General features: G+C 41.4%; 1 protein-coding gene across 3 annotated transcripts in view; it reads left to right on the top strand.

The window, feature by feature from the left end:
• CCDC85A (coiled-coil domain containing 85A) overlaps nucleotides 1-19,475 on the top strand; it is a 204,791-nt gene that overhangs the window by 138,799 nt on the left and 46,517 nt on the right. For 2 of the 3 annotated variants that reach the window (XM_082852368.1, XM_082852366.1), the window contains exon 3: nucleotides 18,228-18,304. The exons of the other annotated variant lie outside the window; for it this stretch is intronic. In XM_082852368.1, the coding sequence (XP_082708494.1) occupies nucleotides 18,228-18,304 (77 nt within the window). The remainder of the gene's footprint in view (nucleotides 1-18,227; nucleotides 18,305-19,475) is intronic. 3 annotated transcript variants of the gene reach the window in all.

Below are 19,475 nucleotides of genomic sequence, written 5' to 3' on the forward strand. Positions count from 1 at the left end.
AGTAAATTGAAAGTATTAATGGTGGTTGTCAGAAGGTTTTTAAAATGTCTTTTGTGTGTGTCTTACCCGTGGCTGGAAAACGATTCCTAAGCCAGAGTTATAATTTTTTTTTTCTATTTTGTGTTCCAACGGACTTTCTGTTCAGAGGGCATATTTTAGCTTCATATATTGGAGAATTAACTCAGGCTGTCTCACATTCTAAGAGATGCACGTAGTAATTGGAAGATGGTAAAGTGGAAGATTTTTCTTTTCCTGTTATTAGAAGCCTGTATTTCCCGTAGCTAAGCCAATTCAGCAAAGACTTGGAGGTACCAATTATTTAAGGTTTTGCTTTCAAGTTGCAAACTTTAATTAAAATGTATAGTTGCTATGGTTTCCGAGGCCTCCATTTGAGCAATTTATCTGTAAAGATATTTTCACAACATAAATTCCACATTAATTGGGAGTTTACCTTCTGTGTTGAGGGGCACACCTACTCCAGCATGTAGCAGTCCAGAGAGTCTGGGCTGCCATTGCTGGATGTAGCATTTCCCCCAGATCTTCTTTCCAGATGGAACGTTGTGCCATTTTTCATAAATATTAATGTATGAACTAAGGCTGTCTGTCTTGACTTGCCAACCTAAGTGAGAAATTAAATACTTAGCCAGGCAACTGAGTTCATCTGTCCCCAGACTCTTTCTCTTCCCTCATTAAGAGGAAATTTTACTTGAAATACTGGAGTTGTCTTCATAATTGGAAATGAAGTTTTCAGAATGGACTTGAAAAGGGTGTTTGTTTCAAAGCCCCTGCAGAGCAGTTTGACTGATACTCTTGAATAGCCTTTGGAGTTTAAACTTTCTTAAATGATTTTTTAAACGCCAGGTCATTCATGGGTCTGCTTGTCTGTGGTGTCATCTCCAGGTCCCACTTTCTCTCTCCACGTCACCTCCATCCTCAAGTCCTGTGGTCTTTTACATTGTGGAGGTGGGGGATTGTCTATGACCACTTTACTCTTTCTTTGACTAACCAGAACACAACAAAGCTTCTGAAATCCAGTTCATCTTATTTATTCTTGTGATGAAAGCAGATGACTGCTTATGCATGTCATCTACTGAGATGACTTCCTCTGGCATTTTTTATAGTCAGTCCAGAGTGCTAGAGCCAGCATAATCTGCCTTATCTGTACTAATCAATACATCACTTCCTAGAGACATTTATGGAATTTTAGAGCTGGAAGGGATCACATGAACCTAATCACCAAGCTGGTTTGAGGTAGATACAGACTTGATGCCTAACACTCTTCTTTCTAACCATACTCTATTTTTTAAAAAATATTTTTCTCATCTCTACCACAGGGCCTTTGCATGCACTTCCCCTTTTTCCAGAATGCTCATCCTCTAACCATGGCTGGCCCTCATTCATTATTAATTAAACACCTATTCTTCAGAGAGGCCTTCCCTAACCATCCAATCATTCCTTCATCACCCTTAACACATTTGAAATGATTTTATTTATTTTCTTGCTTCTTATCTATTGTTTGTTCTCCATTATAGCTCAGTGTCTGAAACATTCAAATATTTGCTGAATAAATAAATATGCTCTTTTGGCCTAAATTCAGTGTTTATTAGCGGCCAGAGGGTCACTAGTCACTTTACAAAGAGTAGTCAAAGTGTGTACACGTTGAGTCAGTGCTGTTCCAAAACACAGGCATTCCCTTCCCTTTGAATCACCTTACCCATTTGTATTCGGCGGGTTTTTACTCCCATTTCACAGATTCTCTTTGCTGGCGTTCAGTGCTTGATGCAGTAGTCAGGCTGCACTCAGTGGAAGCTGTGACTTACCAGTGTTCGTGTGTATGGCTGAGAGCAGAGCAGCCCGTAAAGCGAGGCTGAAGAGCCTGTGAACTGCGTATGCATAGGACCAGGGGAGACAGCACAGATGTGGAGCGCAGCCCTGTCTGCCATCGCAGTGCTGGAGGCAGGGGGCGGAGCAGGCACTCTGCTCCGCTGCAGAGGGCCAGAGACACGGGCCGGCGGTGGTGGTCTCACAACGACACTGAGCACTAGAAGGGAGGCAGGAGTCAGTAATAGCTGGGGCTTACTGTGTGCCAGCCACTGTCCAGTGCCTACGCAGAGTAACTCACTCAGTACATACCGCTGAGTGGAAGGTCGTTATTCATCCACTTTGCAAATGAGGAAACGGAGACGCAGGAGTTTAATAAATCGCTCAAGGCCACGGAGGAGGTAGTTGAGTCAGCATTCAGACTCAGGCAGTCTGGCTCCAGGCTCTTAACTACTAGTCTGAGCCAGATCCCAGATGAGTGTCTTCGGTTCTAACAGTAGCATAAAGAGAATATTGCACAGATAGAGTGGGGTCAGATAAAGGCTGGAACTGTCTGGAAGACTTCCAGCTAAATTTAGCGGAAGCCAATGAACAGGAAAGAGGCCCGGTCCTGGAAATGAGGCACAGGGCAATCCCAGTCATCTCCTTGCCTGAGCTTTGTTCCTAAGAAATGTCCTTGAAAGGTCTACTGCTTGCCTTCCTTCCTGGCCTCTGCTTTTCCTTCAAGGTGCCGTGCTCCAGTCCCCAGCCTGACATTGGATTTGCGGCTTAAGTCTGGGTGCAGGTCCTGGGATTAGAGTCTTGATTGTCAGAGCAGATTAAAAGCATTGAAAGTGTGCAGCTTCTCAAGAGTCCTGCAGGTTGGGCAGAGCCAGGCAGAGTCTTCTAACCCCTAGACCACAATCCTTTGTCCAGGAAAGAATATCCTAAGACTTTGGATCCAACATGCTCCATTTTACTGTAAAAATCATTGCATAAAAATATATAAACCAGTAGCCTAAATTAAGAGCTTTTTAAACAAGTTAAAAACCTTTTATTTAAGGGTAACTTTTAAGAGCCAGACAAGTTTTTAAAAGACCACATGAACTCTTGACAAAGGTTGTTTTTGAAGTAAACAAAGATTGCATATTTTCAGGTGCTGATAAAAGTGGAATAAAATATGTGGAAAAGACAACATGATAAAAGAAACAATAAGCATGCAGAAGACTCAAGTACCAGAGACCAGGACCCTGTGGAATGTCCTGGAGAGTGGTTAGGGAGGTCACTGGACCCCACACACAAAGTGACTGGACAGTGAGTGTAGAGCCCAGGTGCTGAGAACTGAACGGAAGACAGACCTTAGCTTCTGAAAGTGTAAAAAGCTGAGGCCGAATCCTTCCACCATCAAGGATTCTGGTTAGAGCTCCGGGGAGATGCCCTGTTGAAGTTAACTTTCAAACTACTGTACCGTCTGCTTGCTGTTTAGATCTGAGTGAGTAGATGGTGGTAAAAGGTATCCTGATGCTGTGGGTATGAGAAGGTTCCATTTGGTATTTCCTTCCTGGGCTAGAAGCTTGTCTGCTCTGATGTGGAAGACTTGACTAAACGTCTAAAAATTTTTCCTCCTGCGTATGTATCAAATACCTAGTGATCGTGGTGATGACAAAGCAAGTATTGTTTCTAGGCCGCTAAAAAAAATAAAGCCGGTTGGAATTTATTTACACAGAATTGAGCACTGTCTTCAGAATTATGTGCGCTTCTTCTGAGTAATTCATTTTTCTCCATGTATATTAGGAGCTAGATTCTTAGCTTGATAGCAGGGATAGGATAAGTGGTGTCTCTTGATGATAGACTGAATTCTCTCTCAGTTGCTCCTGCACAGACAGCAACAGGAAAGTAACTTTCGAGTGAGTTGCTATTTAGACTAATCTCTTTATAAGTCAGTTCATTAAAATGGGCATTATGGAAAGATATATACATTTGTAGATGTAAGAGGCGTCCATCATTTTCCATGGATTTGAATTTACCTGGGCCGTGGGCCTGTTGTTTTATTCTACCTTAATGTTCCCCGGGTGCTTCTGTTAAGTGATATACAATACCTCAAATTCTCTTTTATTATCACCAGGAAGAAGGTTAAACAGCTTTGGTAGCCGTGACATTAAATTAAGCAGAGTGAACCTTTCGTTGGGTTCCCCAACTGTTCAGAAGAGAATCCAGGAAAGCCGCCGCTTTGAAAACAGCTCAGGTTAGACATTAGCCAGAAGAATCTGCTCTTTGCCTTTGTCCAGTAGTTTCTTCTAAGCCTGTAGGTTTCTGAATTGTAAGAAGTTTGTGAAATTGTCCAACGATTGCATTGTGAATGGCATCTATATTTATGAAGCCCGCTAATGACTTTGCAGATCCAGGTACTTAGCTGGGGATGGTTTGGTGGTTGTTGACCGTGAAACTTGCTGCCTTCACTTTGGCTGACTCTTGTTGACCTGAAGGAACAACCGTATGCATTGAAGGGGTGATGTATTTGTTTTGTATCTTAGGGAAAACAGTTTTCTTTCAACAGATGCGTTCATCGAGTGATGGTGTAGCGTTCAAGTGTAATGATGAGGAAGAGACTTCAAATCAATCAGACTCTATCGGTGCTGCTCACCCTCCTTGGCCATTGTTTATTTGGCCTTGCCTCTGCCTCTTCGCAGGGTCTGTGTTCTCCAGCAGTGAGCAGTGGGCTTTGAGGTCCAGAATCGCACTCTACTAGCTTTGTTACTTTGAGGAGTTACTCAACACCTCTAAGCCTCCATCTTTCATCTCTAGGATGGGAATAATAATACCTGCTTCTTAGTTTGGCAGTGAGGATCAAATGCATTAGTGCACGTGAAAAAATGCCTATGCCTTTTTAGCGAAGTGCTTGATACATGCTAAGTCAAATTAAAGTTATTAGCCATTATGTGTGTCATCTGACATACTTGCTTGACCACATTGATTAGTCTGTTGTTGCCTAATAACTGTTTAGCGAAGACAAAATGATCGAATCCTTGGGAATGGAGAAGAGCCCAAGGGAACTTTGAGGTCAGCAGGAGTTTTCCTGGCCAGAACTTGCCCTCCCTCCTGCACTACGGTCAAGTGTCTCTAAAATCAAAGGGCATGAAAACCAATGTAAACACATCCAGGGTGCCCTGTATTGGCTGTATTTAATAGGACTTTTGAGATTTACTTCCCATTACAATTTTTCCAGTGGTGGAAAAAAAAAGCTTGATATCTTAAGTTTAGAGTACCATTGTCAAATAAAATGCTGAGATTAAGTAGTGCTTTTATAGTTTTCTGGCTCCTTGTTTTTGCAGACATTCAGTAATTTGTTCTCAACAATGTCATCAAGTAATATTCTGTTGTAGTGAGATAAGTCTTTTTTTTCTCAGCCTTGTAACTTTCTTTAGTGGAAGGAGTTTTTAAGTACACAGTTGAGGAAAGAAATCTGTAAGGGTAGGTGTTCTTAAAGAATAGAATTTTTAAATGTTTAAAAGCTTCACTTAAAACATGTTTAACTGCCCTAATCGGAACTGGTATACATCTGTCACATGAGTGTGCTTTATTCCCCTTCTCAGAACATAACAACATCACCTTAAATATTCTCTGCTTCTCCAAGGCTTTGTGCATGGTAGATAGTCTATAAATGTTTGTTTAATAAATAAATGAAAGAACAGCAACATAACTTACATATACTGTTAGAAACCTTTATCTTAGCTGCCTTTAGCGGTTAAGCCACTAATATGGATTATGGTAAAACACATGATAATCGTAACCCAGGAATTGTGGGTCTTAAAGATCATCCATTTCTATGTGCGTATTTGCGTGAAAACTGAAACCCACAGAGCTAGCACTTAGCCACTGTGCTTTACTCTACTCCTTCCAAAATTACTGTGGGAGGGCAAGGGGCCCCAAGAGGAGGAGAAAGAGAGGCATGCTGAAAGGGAGGCAGCAGGAGGAAAGCGAAGTGGGAGGATTGGATTTGGGAATGAAACACAGTGAGAGTAAAGGAGAGAGAGAGAGAGAGATCTAATGAAAAGGTACCTGAGCAGAAGATACACAAGCTCTGCGGTCGTGTCTACAAAGGCAGCCGGGTGCTTGCCTAGCTTTCTGAGGCTCGGGGCTGGGGAGGCGGGGGTTGTGGCTGTGCACCTGCCCTGTGGCTCTTCCCCTCCACCAGGCTTCTCTATTCAGACCCTTCTCCAAACCGCAGGCTTTTGACAGCAGCTCTCTACTGGGGACTTCCACATTTAAACTACCCCATATCCCTTCTCGGAGCTGCAGAGGCATATATTTAACTGCCTCCTCTGGATCTTGCCTTAGATGTCCAGTAGAAATATTAAGCCTAACGTGAACAAAATAGAATTCTTCATTTCAAACCCCACTTCTGCTCCATCTCCAAGCCATCTCCCCATCCCCTGGTTGCCCTTGCCGGAAAGGTAGGTAGCCATTACCTTCGATTCCTTTTCTTCGTAAGACCTCACATTTGCTCCATAGCTATGCTTTGTCCTTGGTCTCTTTCCCCAGGAGGCTTGTTGAATGTGACCACTTCTCTGTGCACCACGGCTATGGCTCCTTCACAACCCACAGTCACCTCTCAGCCCACCTCCTACAGAGGTCCCCTCAATCATCCCCCAGACTTCACTCTCATCCTGTTTTTTCCTCTGTCTTTCACAGAGCAGCCAAGACGATCCTTTTAAAGTATACATCAGATGGTGCCAGTGGGATGTACCAATCCCTCTTTTCCCCAAATCGCTCCCCACTCCAAACAGTACAAAATCCCAGCTCCTTACACGGGTTCGCTGACACCGTGGGTCTTGTCTCTGCTGCTCCAACTTCATCTCCCCTCACTTTCCTCGCTTCTTTCTGGCCACTTCTTTCTTTTCTTTGAGCGCCTGTGGCTCATTCCCATCTTGAGGACTTTGCAAATTCTGTTCTTGCTGTTTGGAGAGTTCATTCCCAGAATCTTTGCATTCAAGTGTCAAGTTGAATGCCTCAGATCTTCTCAGATGGTCTCGATCTAAGCTAAAGTGGTGGAGGGTGTACAGGGGAGCAGTGTGCTTATTTATGTGTGTGTCTGCATGTCTGTCTGTCTTCCGTATTAGAGTGTTCCATGAGCAGAGGAGCCCTTTTTGTTTGTTTTCAGTGGACTGTCTATAGCATGAAAGAGTGTCTAACACATAGTAAGTGCTCAATGAATGTATGTTTAACTGATTACAAAGGGCTTGTTAATACATGCTAAAATAGCTAACAACAAAAAAAGTTCCACAGTATGTGGTCTTTCCAATTTTGTTTATCTAAACTAACGACACTTATCCATTAACTAACTGCATTCATCCATTATCTGTCCATATCACTTTGTGTACGGATAGATAATGCTAAAACATTGTGAAAACTTTGCTTTTCTTGTGTAAGGCAGCTATTCCTTAATTGTTACACTATGAGTTTGTTTGGCCAGCTATTGTTTCATAGCCACTGCAGAGAGTGTATATAGGCTGAATTGAACAACATTTTTATGAATTCCCAATTGATAGAATCCAGATTAATGACGCTTTGCTGTACAATATGATAAAAAATATTTTTATTTTGCTGCAATGTATGACAGTAAAAAAACAACTGTGCACAGGCTTCTAAAAAATCTAAATATACATAAAAAGTCAAAATAATTATCCTAAGAGAAAATAAAATTTTTATAGACTTACTGTCTTTTGAAAATTTGTTTTCTTATAGATGTGCTTCCTTGTTCGTTCATTGACAATGCTGACAAGATGCACTTACAAGGGGGCTGCATACAGTGAAGGAAATTGTTACATTTCTTAAAATGACATCAGTTTTTATCCTCTGGCATTGGGAAAAGGCAGCATTTTCTCTGGGAAATGACAGCAGCAGCAGCAGCAACATAACAATGGAAAGTAAGACACATTTTAACCCTGAATAGCTGTTAAAATGGTACTCATGCTAAACAGCTCTTCAGAGTTTCAAATATTTTCCATAGAGTCTCCAGTCCTTTAGGCCAGTTCAGTGCTACTTACCTAGTGTCTCCTTCATGGAGCTGATGCTTTCAAAGGGAAAAGTCAAAGTGAAGGGAATTTTAGGGCACACAAAGCCAGACTGTAAGCCAGACTTCAGTTTCGATGGCTTGCTATTGCGTGATTTTTTTGGTGGAAATCTGACTGCATTTTGAGTTAACTGCTTGAAGCTGTTCGGGGAGCAACAAACTTGGGTTAGCTGCCAGGGCAGTTGGGAACCGAACGATGAGGACATTTGTTCATCAGAAATTCACAGGACACCTTCTAGCACATAACGCTAATGCGAATCATAGGACAGCTCGGAAAGTAACTATAAGGCAAGGCCTTGCCACGTGGAGCCTCTAGCTTCTAGAGAGAAATGGAAGCTGAAACAACCAGGTGCCCATTCCCAGGAAGAGGTACAGGTGGATGATAGCAAATAGGCAACAAAATGCGATTCTCTCCCATTTTAAAAACATTCTCATTTGGAAAGAGGAGAAACTTGAAAAATTTTTGGTAATTATTTTCTGGAACGAAGTTAGGACATAGACCCTGATTTTCTTCTCTGTTTTCTAAATTGGTTTATGTGCAAATCATTGGATTTCAATATCCATTTAACTATTATATTTACTCTTTTATAGAAAATAATAAGTGAAAACAATCTGGACTGTTTCCAAGAACATACCACTTGCATGGCACTAGAGGGATCACACTCGTGATTTTTTTCTGTCAAAGCATTCTTGGAAAAGGATACAGTATTTCCAGCTTTCATTCTAATAAACAGGACAGCACATTGCTCTGTCTCCTTTCCTTTGAAATGACAGGTTTTTCTCTTCACGAAGAAACATACCTGTTTTGAATGGACCGCTGCTCTCCGGCCTCCTCAGGCTGCTCTCTCACAGCTCGGAGACCCTCACTCAGGGCCCAGCTGGCACCTGCCCTGTGCCCCACAGCTATGCTTGCTCCTGTGCCCTCCCCCTCGGTACACCCTCCCTCGCAGGGAGTGTCTGGAAGGAGAATGTCCAGGTGAAGTTTAAATTCCTTCCAGTGGTATTTCTAACCAAAAGGGGGAACCTTACCAACTTAAGCAGATGTCCAGATGAAGGCATTTATATTGTATTCCAAGATGTTACTGGCAGAAACGGTTCATGTTTTGCACATTTCCCATAACTGTTTTTATGTCTGTCTCTTTCTCTTTATCCCTCTTTGTACTCTCCCTTCTCTTTCCTCCTCGCCTTCCCCCCCACCATGTGCCACCCTCCCCCCATAAGACATTTTTTTTTTGAGCCTGGTGAAAACACATTTCAGATTTTATTTATTCATTTATTTTTTCTTTTTATTTGGTTACGTCGGGTCTTAGTTGTGGCACACAGGATCTTCATTGCAGCATGTGGGATCTTTCATTGCGGTGTGCAGGCTTAGTTGCCCTGCGGCATGTGGGATCTTAGCTCCCCGACCAGGGATCGAACCCACGTCCCCTGCATTGGAAGGTGGATTCTTAACCACTGGACCACCAGGGAAGTCCCCAGATTTTTTAATTGAAATTACCCACCAGTGATTAGATCTGACATAATTTGAGAACCTCCCCAATGTTTCCATCCAAAGTTTAATGTTCTCTAGAATGTTCTTCATGTTCAGTGGCACAACAGAATTGATATTAGGTTCCATTCAGATACAAACACAGTCTTACCTGGAGTGATTGACAATTGTAGACCTCTACTATGAAATAATTTCTTTTCAGGGCACTATCTGTGTAATGGGTTGATTGACTCATTCAATAACTTTTTAATGTGTAGACACTATTCTAGGCGCTTGGAGTACATCACTCAACACAACAGACAAAGATCCCTGCCTTGTGGAGTTGACATTCTGATGGAGAGAGACAGGGCTTATACAATAAACATAACATATGAACAAGCTAACTTATATGATAGAAAGTGATAAAGTATTTTGAAGAAAAATAAAGAAGTACAACAGGCCAAAGGAGATCAGGAGAATGTGGGGCGGAGGTGGGGGTAGTTTACAGGATTAAACGAAGAGGACTTGGTAAGTCTCACTGAGAAGCTGAGATCTGAACAAAGACTTGTAAGAGTGAGGAAATTGGCCAAGCAGCTCCCTGGGGGAAGAGCAGTCCAGAGAGTGTGGATGACTAAAGCTAATGTATGCCTGGAGTGTCCAGGAGCAGAAAGGAGGCCTTGTGGCTGGAGCAGAGGTGTGACGTCATGAAGTCAGAAAGGCACCAGGTCCCCAGATTACATGGGGCCCTGCTGGCCTTTTTAAGGACCTTGACTTTTATATGGAGCAAAATGGTGAGCTCCTGCGTGGTTCTGGAGAACGACGTGATCAGACTTAGCATTTTAGAAGGAAAACCCTGGCTGCCGTGGGTTTGAAATAGACATTGAATGATAGTAGACCTGGGAGAGGAGGCAAAGATAGAAGTGAGGACACCTGTTAGGAGACTAGTGGGAGGTTGGATTTTTAGGATATCTTGGCGGCAGGGTCAACAGAATTTCCCAATGGATGGGAAGTGGGGCGTGTGAGAGGGTGGAACCAAATGTAATGCTAAGGTTTTTGTCACAAAGAAAACCGAATAGTCAAAGGGTTCAAGTCTAGGTTTAAGTGTAAACAGCCAAAGGGAGCACAAGGTTTTTAAAAATTTAAGTAGTGGAGGAAGGGGACAAGACGGATCCCGGTTTCAAGCTGCTGTCCCTTCCCCTTTCACAGCTGGATTCCAGCAGAGGAGTCTTCCCAGCCAGGGCCTGTGCACGCCCCTTTCCTGATGCCTAGAACTCTCTTCTCCAAGCTCTTTGCATAGTTGGCTCATTTGCAGGCTGTAGTCCCCAGAGAGCTCTTCTAGGCCATGCTCCCTACTGTAGCTATACTTCCGCTCAACTCTGCTAGTTCTCTGTTTCGTTGCCTTTATTGTGCATGTTGCCTCCACAAAGGGGAGTGTATTTGCTCTCCACTGTCGGTCTTCCTCTCTGGAACGTGCACTCTGTGAATGCACAGAGCTTATCACTTTTGCTTGGTGCTGTATCTCCGTTATCTAGAACAGTGTCTGCCACACAGCAGATAATCAGTATTGGGTGAAGACCAAGTCTTGATATTACAGGAAGTCAATAAATATGTATTAAATCTCTACGGGAAACACCAGCAGTCACTGGGTAGGGTTTAAGGGAATATTTGCAAGTAGCATATTTGGGCAAAAAATGAAAACATGAAAATAACATACAGACAACTAGGTAAAGGAACACCACAAGCCACTCTAATGTATGATTTCTTGGCAAATGATAAGAAGCAAAATGAATGAGATTTATGGAGGGAGCAGAATTTAAAACTGTAGAATTATTGATCTTCAGAGGTAAAGGGACTAGCCCAGCAGCACACACAGGTAGAAGTCTCTGCAGCATCTCATTGAGCGTTCTCCAAGCATTTCCAAGAACACAAATCACATTATCATCTGAAGCAGTATATTCTCATCTTTGGATATTCTAATTATTAGAAGGCTGTTTTTCGTAACATGCATAGAGAAATAAGGCGTATGGACTGGGCTGGGAATGATTATTTGGCAGGGGAAGGTGTGGGCAGAGACCCAGAGCTAAGTTGGGGCCAGTGAATAACAGTGAACAGGTCTCTACATGGGAGGACCGGGTAGAAAATAACTATCTCCTATTTCTTTCAGATTGCCACAGAGAGAAGGGTCTGACAAGAGTAGAATTAGCTTCATAGATGATGGACCAGAGCAAGACCTGACATCATTTTTTTACCTACTTAGGACAATTAAAGCTCCCATTAAAAATTTAAAAATTCTACCTCTGCCAATAAAGCAGCCCGAGTTAAATATCCAGGCAAATCTGAAACTGCTGATGCCAACAAGATTTTTTTTTTTTTAAATAAGTAAAGCATCAAATTATAGTGAGAAATGTCACTTATACTTCTGGAGCTCATACGAATTCTAAGTAGGAGGCTGAACTTTGCTTGCCTGAGGAAGAAAGAGTAACACTTTTAGAACAGTAATAATTTTTTAAATATATAGTTCTGAAGTCATTTCCTTCGGAATGTGTAAAAGCCTGTGGATGGTGGGATTAATTTGGAACTAATTCAAGCACTGTCTTTAGAGGTTGGGGCTTATTAAAGAGATTTGCCTCCAGATTTGAAATCATGTGACTGTTGGACTCTCTCTGGCCGAGGGAGACTAACTCAGTCACCGAAAAGCTAACATCTATGAACCCACAGCAGCAACAGTCTTCCAGATGACTGTCCTCCTTTATATTCTTCCAAATGCTGTAATTTGTTTTAGAATGGACCATGACCAGGTTTTATTTTTCGCCCTGAAATTTTGAAGACCAGACAGCACTTCATCTAATCAAAACTACTCAGAAGTTTGACCAACCTTAGACAGTTGCAAATATCAACAGTAAACCTGTCATGTACAATAGTCAGAGTAATCCTTGGCTGATGTCAAGGACGGGATTCCCCTAGGGAGAGAAACACTGCTTTAGAAATCAAGGGGGAAATTAGAGGGTTTAATATTTCAACCAGAGTCTTTTCAAACTAGCAGAGAAGAAAGTCGAGCTACTTTATATGATTGAATGCATTTCAGGTAAATCAAAGTGAAATCAAGTCCAGGATATTGTCCAAGGAGAATATCAAGTTATTTTAAAGGTAAAAGTCCATCCAGAATATCTACAATCAGGAAGAAAAAAGGAGAAGTTAGAAGTTAACTGTCTACATGAGAAGCTGGACATCTTAGTGATTAGAAGATCCAGGATGGGAATCCCTGTGATGTCCCAGGAAGGAAACAGACTCTTTTGAATGTATATGTATAACTAATCCCCAGTGTTAGAGGCCAAGTTCACTACCTTCTGGGCTTTATTCTCTTAGCTGCCAAGTGAGTCAGGATGGGGGACAGGTTGGATTAGGGAATCTCTTAGGTACATTCCAGTTCTCAAATTGGAATCAATTAGATGTGTGTTAGTGGAATTCTTATGACTGTTTCTCATACTTGTTTTATTACAAGAGGTCCTGTGAACTTCTACGTGTAGGTTCAGAGAAAAGTGAGATACATGGAGAAAATGGTTTCTGCTTTGAAAACATGCCCAAGATTTACCCAAAGAACCTCTTGAGAATGTCATTGGATTTTCACATTGGCATTGTTTGCTTAACCTGGCTTTTCTAATGTGCAGATGTCCAGAGATTTCCCAGGAAAGAGAAGTAAAATGCCCTTGGGGGGAAGTTAAAAGCAAATCTCACCGTTTGCATGGCTGTGATTTGACACTGGCTTCTTTAGATCCCTGCATGTGGGATGCAACTTGGCTTTTCCTCCTTCTGCTTCCAGTATGTCCCTCTCTCTTCCTTCATGTGAATTCCTTCTCTCTTCCCTGTTTACAAGAGGATCATTCTTGTCCGTCCTGTGGCTCGACTAGCATCTCTCTGTCTCTCAAGCTTCTGTTGATCCATTAGTCAGGTTTCTCCTTCAGAAGAACTGCAGCCAATATTGATCTTTTTGTACTCCTGTTTCACATGATTTAGCTCTGAATATCATATTACCTATTGCTTTATTTTTTTCCTCCTTATCGCCCCTCAACTGGTTATATACTTCTTGAAGATAGGATCCTTCTTTAATATATTGTATATCTACATAGAGCAGCGGTCCCCAACCTTTTTGGCACCAGGGACCCATTTCATGGAAGACAATTTTTCCACAGACGGGAGCTGGGTTGGGGGGATGGTTTCGGGATGATTCAAGCGCATTACATTTATTGTGCACTTTATTTCTATTATTATTACATTGTAACATATAATGAAATAATTATACAACTCGCCATAATGCTGAATCAGGGGGAGCCCTGAGCTTGTTTTCACTTGGCACTCACTGATAGGGTGTTTTGTTTTGTTTTGTTTATAAATTTATTGATTGATTGATTTTTTGGCTGCATTGGGTCTTTGTTGCTGCATGTGGGCTTTCTCTAGTTGTGGCGAGCGGGGACTATTCTTCTTTGTGGTACGTGGGCTTCTCGTTGCGGTGGCTTCTCTTGTTGCAGAGCACAGGCTCTAGGCACGCAGGCTTCAGTAGTTGTGGCACACAGGCTCAGTAGTTGTGGCTCATGGGCTCTAGAGCACAGGCTCAGTAGTTGTGGTGCATGGGCTTAGTTGCTCCGCAGCACATGGGATCTTCCCGGACCAGGGCTCGAACCCATGTCCCCTGCATTGGCAGCTGGATTCTTAACCACTGCGCCACCAGGGAAGTCCCACTGATAGGGTTTTGATATGAGTCTGCAAGCGATTTATTATGGTCTCTGTGCAGTCAAACCTCTCTGCTAATGATAATCTGTATTTGCAGTCCCTCCCCAGCGCTAGCATCACTGCCTCAGCTCCACCTCAGATCATCAGGCATTAGATTCTCATAAGGAGCGCACAGCCTAGACCCCTCGCATGCGCAGTTCACAGTAGGGTTCACGCTCCTATGAGAATCTAATGCCGCCCGCTGATCTGACAGGAGGCGGAGCTCAGGTGGTAATGCGAGCCATGGGGAGCGGCTGTAAGGGCTAAGTACAGATGACGCTGGCTCGCTCACCCACTGCTCACCTCCTGCTGTGAGGCCTGGTTCCTGGTTCCTGGTTCCCCCTGAGGTAGAGTATAGCCTCGTATTTGGCTGTTTTCTGCAGGAGCCTTGATTTTCTTTTGGAACCTCATTCTCAGAGTTCTGAAAGCCAAAATGACATTCTGAAATCTGTTTTAACAGCTGTCAGCCACTGGTATAAATGCAATGATCAGTTCAAATGATAGTACATTCTAATGCGGTTGTGTGAGTGCGTGCACGTGCATGTATGTATCCCTCTATAATAAAAGCACCAATTTTTGTCATGTACTTCTCTTGGGAGCACAGTGGTACTCCACACTTCCTGGGTGTAATGGAAGTGTGTATCTTATAGTTGACACCACTCTGGAAGGTCCTTGTGTAAGGAAGGAAAAGGAAGCAGCAGCTTGGGGAAGAGACTGTAGGAGACATGGTCAAAGATATTCCAGCACACAAGGGGCTCCTTTTCTTTCTTACACAGAAGATTTTATCTTTTTTTTCTAATGATCAAGTAGGACTGGGATGTGGATTGCGGTGTACTTTTTAAAGTGGAATTTCTTATACTTTATTATGTTTTATTAAAACGTTTACATATTTTCTGTCCCATTATTCGTAATATACTAGTAGTTGGGCTTGGCTAGCCTATGATGCAATAACAAATAAATCTTGAAATCATGAGGGTTTAACAAAACAAATGTTTATTTTTCTCTCATGTCACAATTGAAGGATTGGATGCTTTCCTCAATGGCTCTTCATATAGGGACTTGGGGACCCAGTGATGATCTTCCAGTATATTCCAGAAAAAAGTCTGCCTGCTCCACTCCCATATAAAAGGAGTATATAAAAAGTTTCTTGATGAATTAAAGAACTAACAGCGTGAATTCTCTTTTATTCATGCAGATTAACTATACTTCCTGTCCCCCAAACCCCACCCACCCACATACACACACGAGTGTTTTCACTCATCGTATCTGTTCATTGTTAAATAATAATTGCAAAAGAGAGTGAGCTTGGAACAACAGGACTTCTGGAACATAGCACATGGGTGTGTAATCCTAAAATGAAATTTGCATTCTGAGAAACTTAAGACTTGCAATAACTGGCCTTTTCTTCGTTCCAACCCTCGTAGTGCCCAACACACGTCAGTGACGCAATCAATATTTGTGGAGCAAATGAACTCAAAACTTTCCTTAGCTTTGCCTTTACCTTGGAGCTAATTTGTTTTTTTACGTTACCGGTCTAAAAATCTTCCCTGTCATTTCCTGTCCCTGCCCATATTTGCAGTGAATGCTTTGAAACAGAGATTTGGACTTCATCTGTTGTAGCTTGACATTAAAAATTGGAGTTAAGGAATGTTTTCCAAATTCAAGAATTTACCCTTTTTGGGAACTGACATGATGTGACTTTCCTAATGTAAGTAGAAACTTAATGAAAGCATCAAATATGTAAACTGCAAAGATTTAAAGAAGAGAAATAGATTAAAGTGACTGAAGATAGTTACTGAGTTAAAATCCATTCAGTGGCATTTTTCAAATGTCACCTGAATCACTCTGTATAGAGTCATTTCGGTTGCTTTCAGTATCACAGCCTTAAGGTTGATGCAGTATAGGGACAGTAAAGATACGGTGTAAATTGTGAACAAAGGAAAAAAGAATTTTATTTGTTTATGGTTTAAATAGACTATTTCTGAGCAACTTTTCACTCGAATGACCCTTATCAAGTGGTTGTTTGTTTTTTTTTTAACATCTTTATTGGGGTATAATTGCTTTACAATGGTGTGTTAGTTTCTGCTTTATAACAAAGTGAATCAGTCATACATAAACATATGTTCCCATATGTCTTCCCTGTTGCGTCTCCCTCCCTCCCACCCTCCCTATCCCACCCCTCCAGGCTGTCACAAAGCACCGAGCCAATATCCCTGTGCCATGCGGCTGCTTCCCACTAGCTAGCTACCTTACTACGTTTGTTAGTGTGTATATGCCCATGACTCTCTCTCGCCCTGTCACAGCTCACCCTTCCCCCTCCCCATAACCTCAAGTCCGTTCTCTAGGAGGTCTGCGTCTTTATTCCTGCTTTACCCCTAGGTTCTTCATGACATTTTTTTCCTTAAATTCCATATATATGTGTTAGCATACGGTATTTGTCTTTTTCTTTCTGACTTACTTCACTCTGTATGACAGACTCTAGGTCTATCCACCTCATTACAAATAGCTCAAGGGGAGCTTGCAAAACTGTAAATCAGGCAATCCACATTCACATTTTGATGATCAGCGAATCACGTATTCATTTGCTAGAGTAAAGCGGATTCATGAAATCAATAAGTTGGTTATTCATTATGCCAGATACTTTTTTTTCCCCCCTTTTGAAGAGTCCATAGAGCAAACACTTAACATTTCACTGAGCTAAAAAAATGAGAGCATATTTCTAGCAAACGTCTTCAGCTTCCTTTACCTTGTGTTTCTGTCTTGTTGAGAAATGCTCAAGGCAAGTCATCACCGTTGGTGTGAGATCAGTGGATGGTTATATTAATGTTAGTGATGGGGACTTTCTGCAAACATTTGTGAAAACAGGCATGCTGTAAACCGGTTAGGGATGAGTTTAATTTTTACATTTGTGAATTAAGGACTGAAGTTTCTTATGTATTTTAAGACAATAAAATGTTACCTTGTTGCTTTGGCGGTCACACAATGGAATTGGGTTCATATAACCAATTTCCATATAAAAATTAAGAGTTTCCATGATGAATTTCAGATCAAGGTATTAATTTGCATACATGTCCATCCTAACTGCAGATTATTAGGGGCTCCAAATGTTTCCTTCTGAAATGCACTACCTTCTTGGCCTTGCCTCTTGCTGTTTTGTGTTTTTGAGGCTGAGGAACATGCACATGATCTGCTGCTTTAAAACTAACTGTGGAAATATGCTCTGCAGGGATTCTTTGGTCATGTACATTTCACTATACCTGAAATATGTTAGCTCTTGGGTAATGAATGAATTGCAACTATGTTGCAGTATGATGCTGTGCAGTTGATTATTTTGGATTTAATGAAGAAGAGACTCTGTCAGATGGTTCCTCAAAATGAAAACTCCACTTTGCTGCACGGGTGAACTTTTTCATAATGTAAAGCTATAAAATCGAGAGTTTTGCTGTGGAACAGATACTGAGCATGATGCTGATTCTGAGCTGTCGGCACACACCTGAGCTTGTTGAAGAAATGAAAACAACAAATTTCGGGTCTGCCCTGGTTTACCTGAAAAGGGAAAAGCTTGAGTCTCTGTCATGCTCGGCCAAAGTCAAAATTCAGACTAACATTATTTAGCCCCTTTGTAGCTGTTCTCTAGGTATAGTCATACTATCTATAGATTTGTGAGAAAAACAAAATGTTGCTCTTAAGACTTGAAAAGCTTATTGAGAAAATGAACGGAGCTGGATATTTTACATATCTTCTTCTTTTCTTTTTAAAAGACCTTGTAAGTTCTCTGTTATAATGAATGTTACAAGAAGTCTTGTGTGTGGGAAAGCTTAAAATACATACGCAAAATAAGTAGAAAAGAGGGAATAACTGTCTTCAACGTGTCTAATGTTCTGAAGGCTGCATGGTGTGCAGACACCTGCAGTCTTAACCACCTGTAAATTTCTCTGATTCTCCTTAACACTGTGCAGTTGTTCAGACTGCTTATGGTTTTAATGGCTTCTGTTATTGTTCTTCTGGGGAGAAATCTTTTTTTCTAAATATCAGATTAAGTAGTCACTACCTGATTTGAATAAATGGAGCCAGAAACATCCTGTGTGTATAATGTGAGTTCTTTCTTTTCAATTTTAGAATCAACCTTGTCCTATGTTAGGCAGCTGGAGGCAAGAGTAAGACAGCTGGAGGAGGAAAATCGCATGCTGCCCCAGGTGGGTGACTTCCAGAAGCTCATAGCTAGTCAGTGTCATTTGAGTTGTAGCATTTTATGTGGAATTTAAAGTCTCAGTTACATGATAGAAATCATTTTGTCAACAGCCATTCATCAACGTAGAGCGTGATTACTTTCCGTAATCAACCCCTTACCCATCATACTGTCCGGATTCTTAAGTGTGATACTAAAGGGCACAGATGTCTAAAACATGAATGTAAAATCATTTTGAAAGGAAGAAGAAAGAGAAAATGAAGAGAAGTAGAAAGTGCTTTGATGGTACTGCTCACATCCGTCATGCATGTTGTTGGTGAATATAGGGAACGGACTCTTATTTAAATGGAAAATGTGCTCCTTTATGAGCTAGGGAAAGCTGCAGGTAGTTTGAAGAGTTCATATTTTAATTAAATGAGTACTTTCTAAAATTCTTTGTGATGTAATTGAACTCTTTCAGTGCAACAAAGCAATCACAGTAATTGACAGTTTTTACTTTGGGGCTTAATTTTTTTTCCCCGATGAATGTAGAATGGCACTTTTTCTGGGATTTAATGCCTTGCCATGTGTTTTACTGTAAAAACTTTTTCCACGGGCTGATACCTTGGTGGGAATGATGTTGGTTGAGGTCGTGGTTCTTGGGAAATGTTTTGCCGAAGAGTTGAACAAATCTACTCATTCTAGCTTGGTTTCCTTGACAGCCGGGTAAACAGTAATGTCTTTTAATATGTCATAAAAAGGAGTCTTCTCAGCATTTAGTCGCTCGTGTTCTTTCTACATTCTGGTGACTATTTCTATTTCATAAGTGACTAAGAGAAAATTAAACCTCAAACAGCTTAGTAAACAGTTTAAATGTCAAGACAAAGACTGTTTATAATTCAGGAGAAGACATATAAACATTATTACAAAGACTTAATTAATGCAAAGGCTTTGGAAAGATATTTTAGGTCTTTTTAATCTCATTTCACTTTTAAACTAGTTTTGCCCACTGATGATGATTTGAGCTGTCAGGTACTGCATGTGGGAATGCCTCTCTCTTTCTTCCACTGGCCAGCCATCCAGATAGAAATCACGAGATTAAATGAAATTAGTCTATTTCTCACCCTTCTCAAACTGTGCATATGTCAATGCTCATGATGACGGAAAGGATTGTTTGCATTATGAAATAAAATACTACT

Source organism: Leucopleurus acutus (genome assembly GCF_964270905.1).
Source record: "Leucopleurus acutus genome assembly, chromosome: 12".
NCBI lineage: Eukaryota > Metazoa > Chordata > Mammalia > Artiodactyla > Delphinidae > Leucopleurus > Leucopleurus acutus.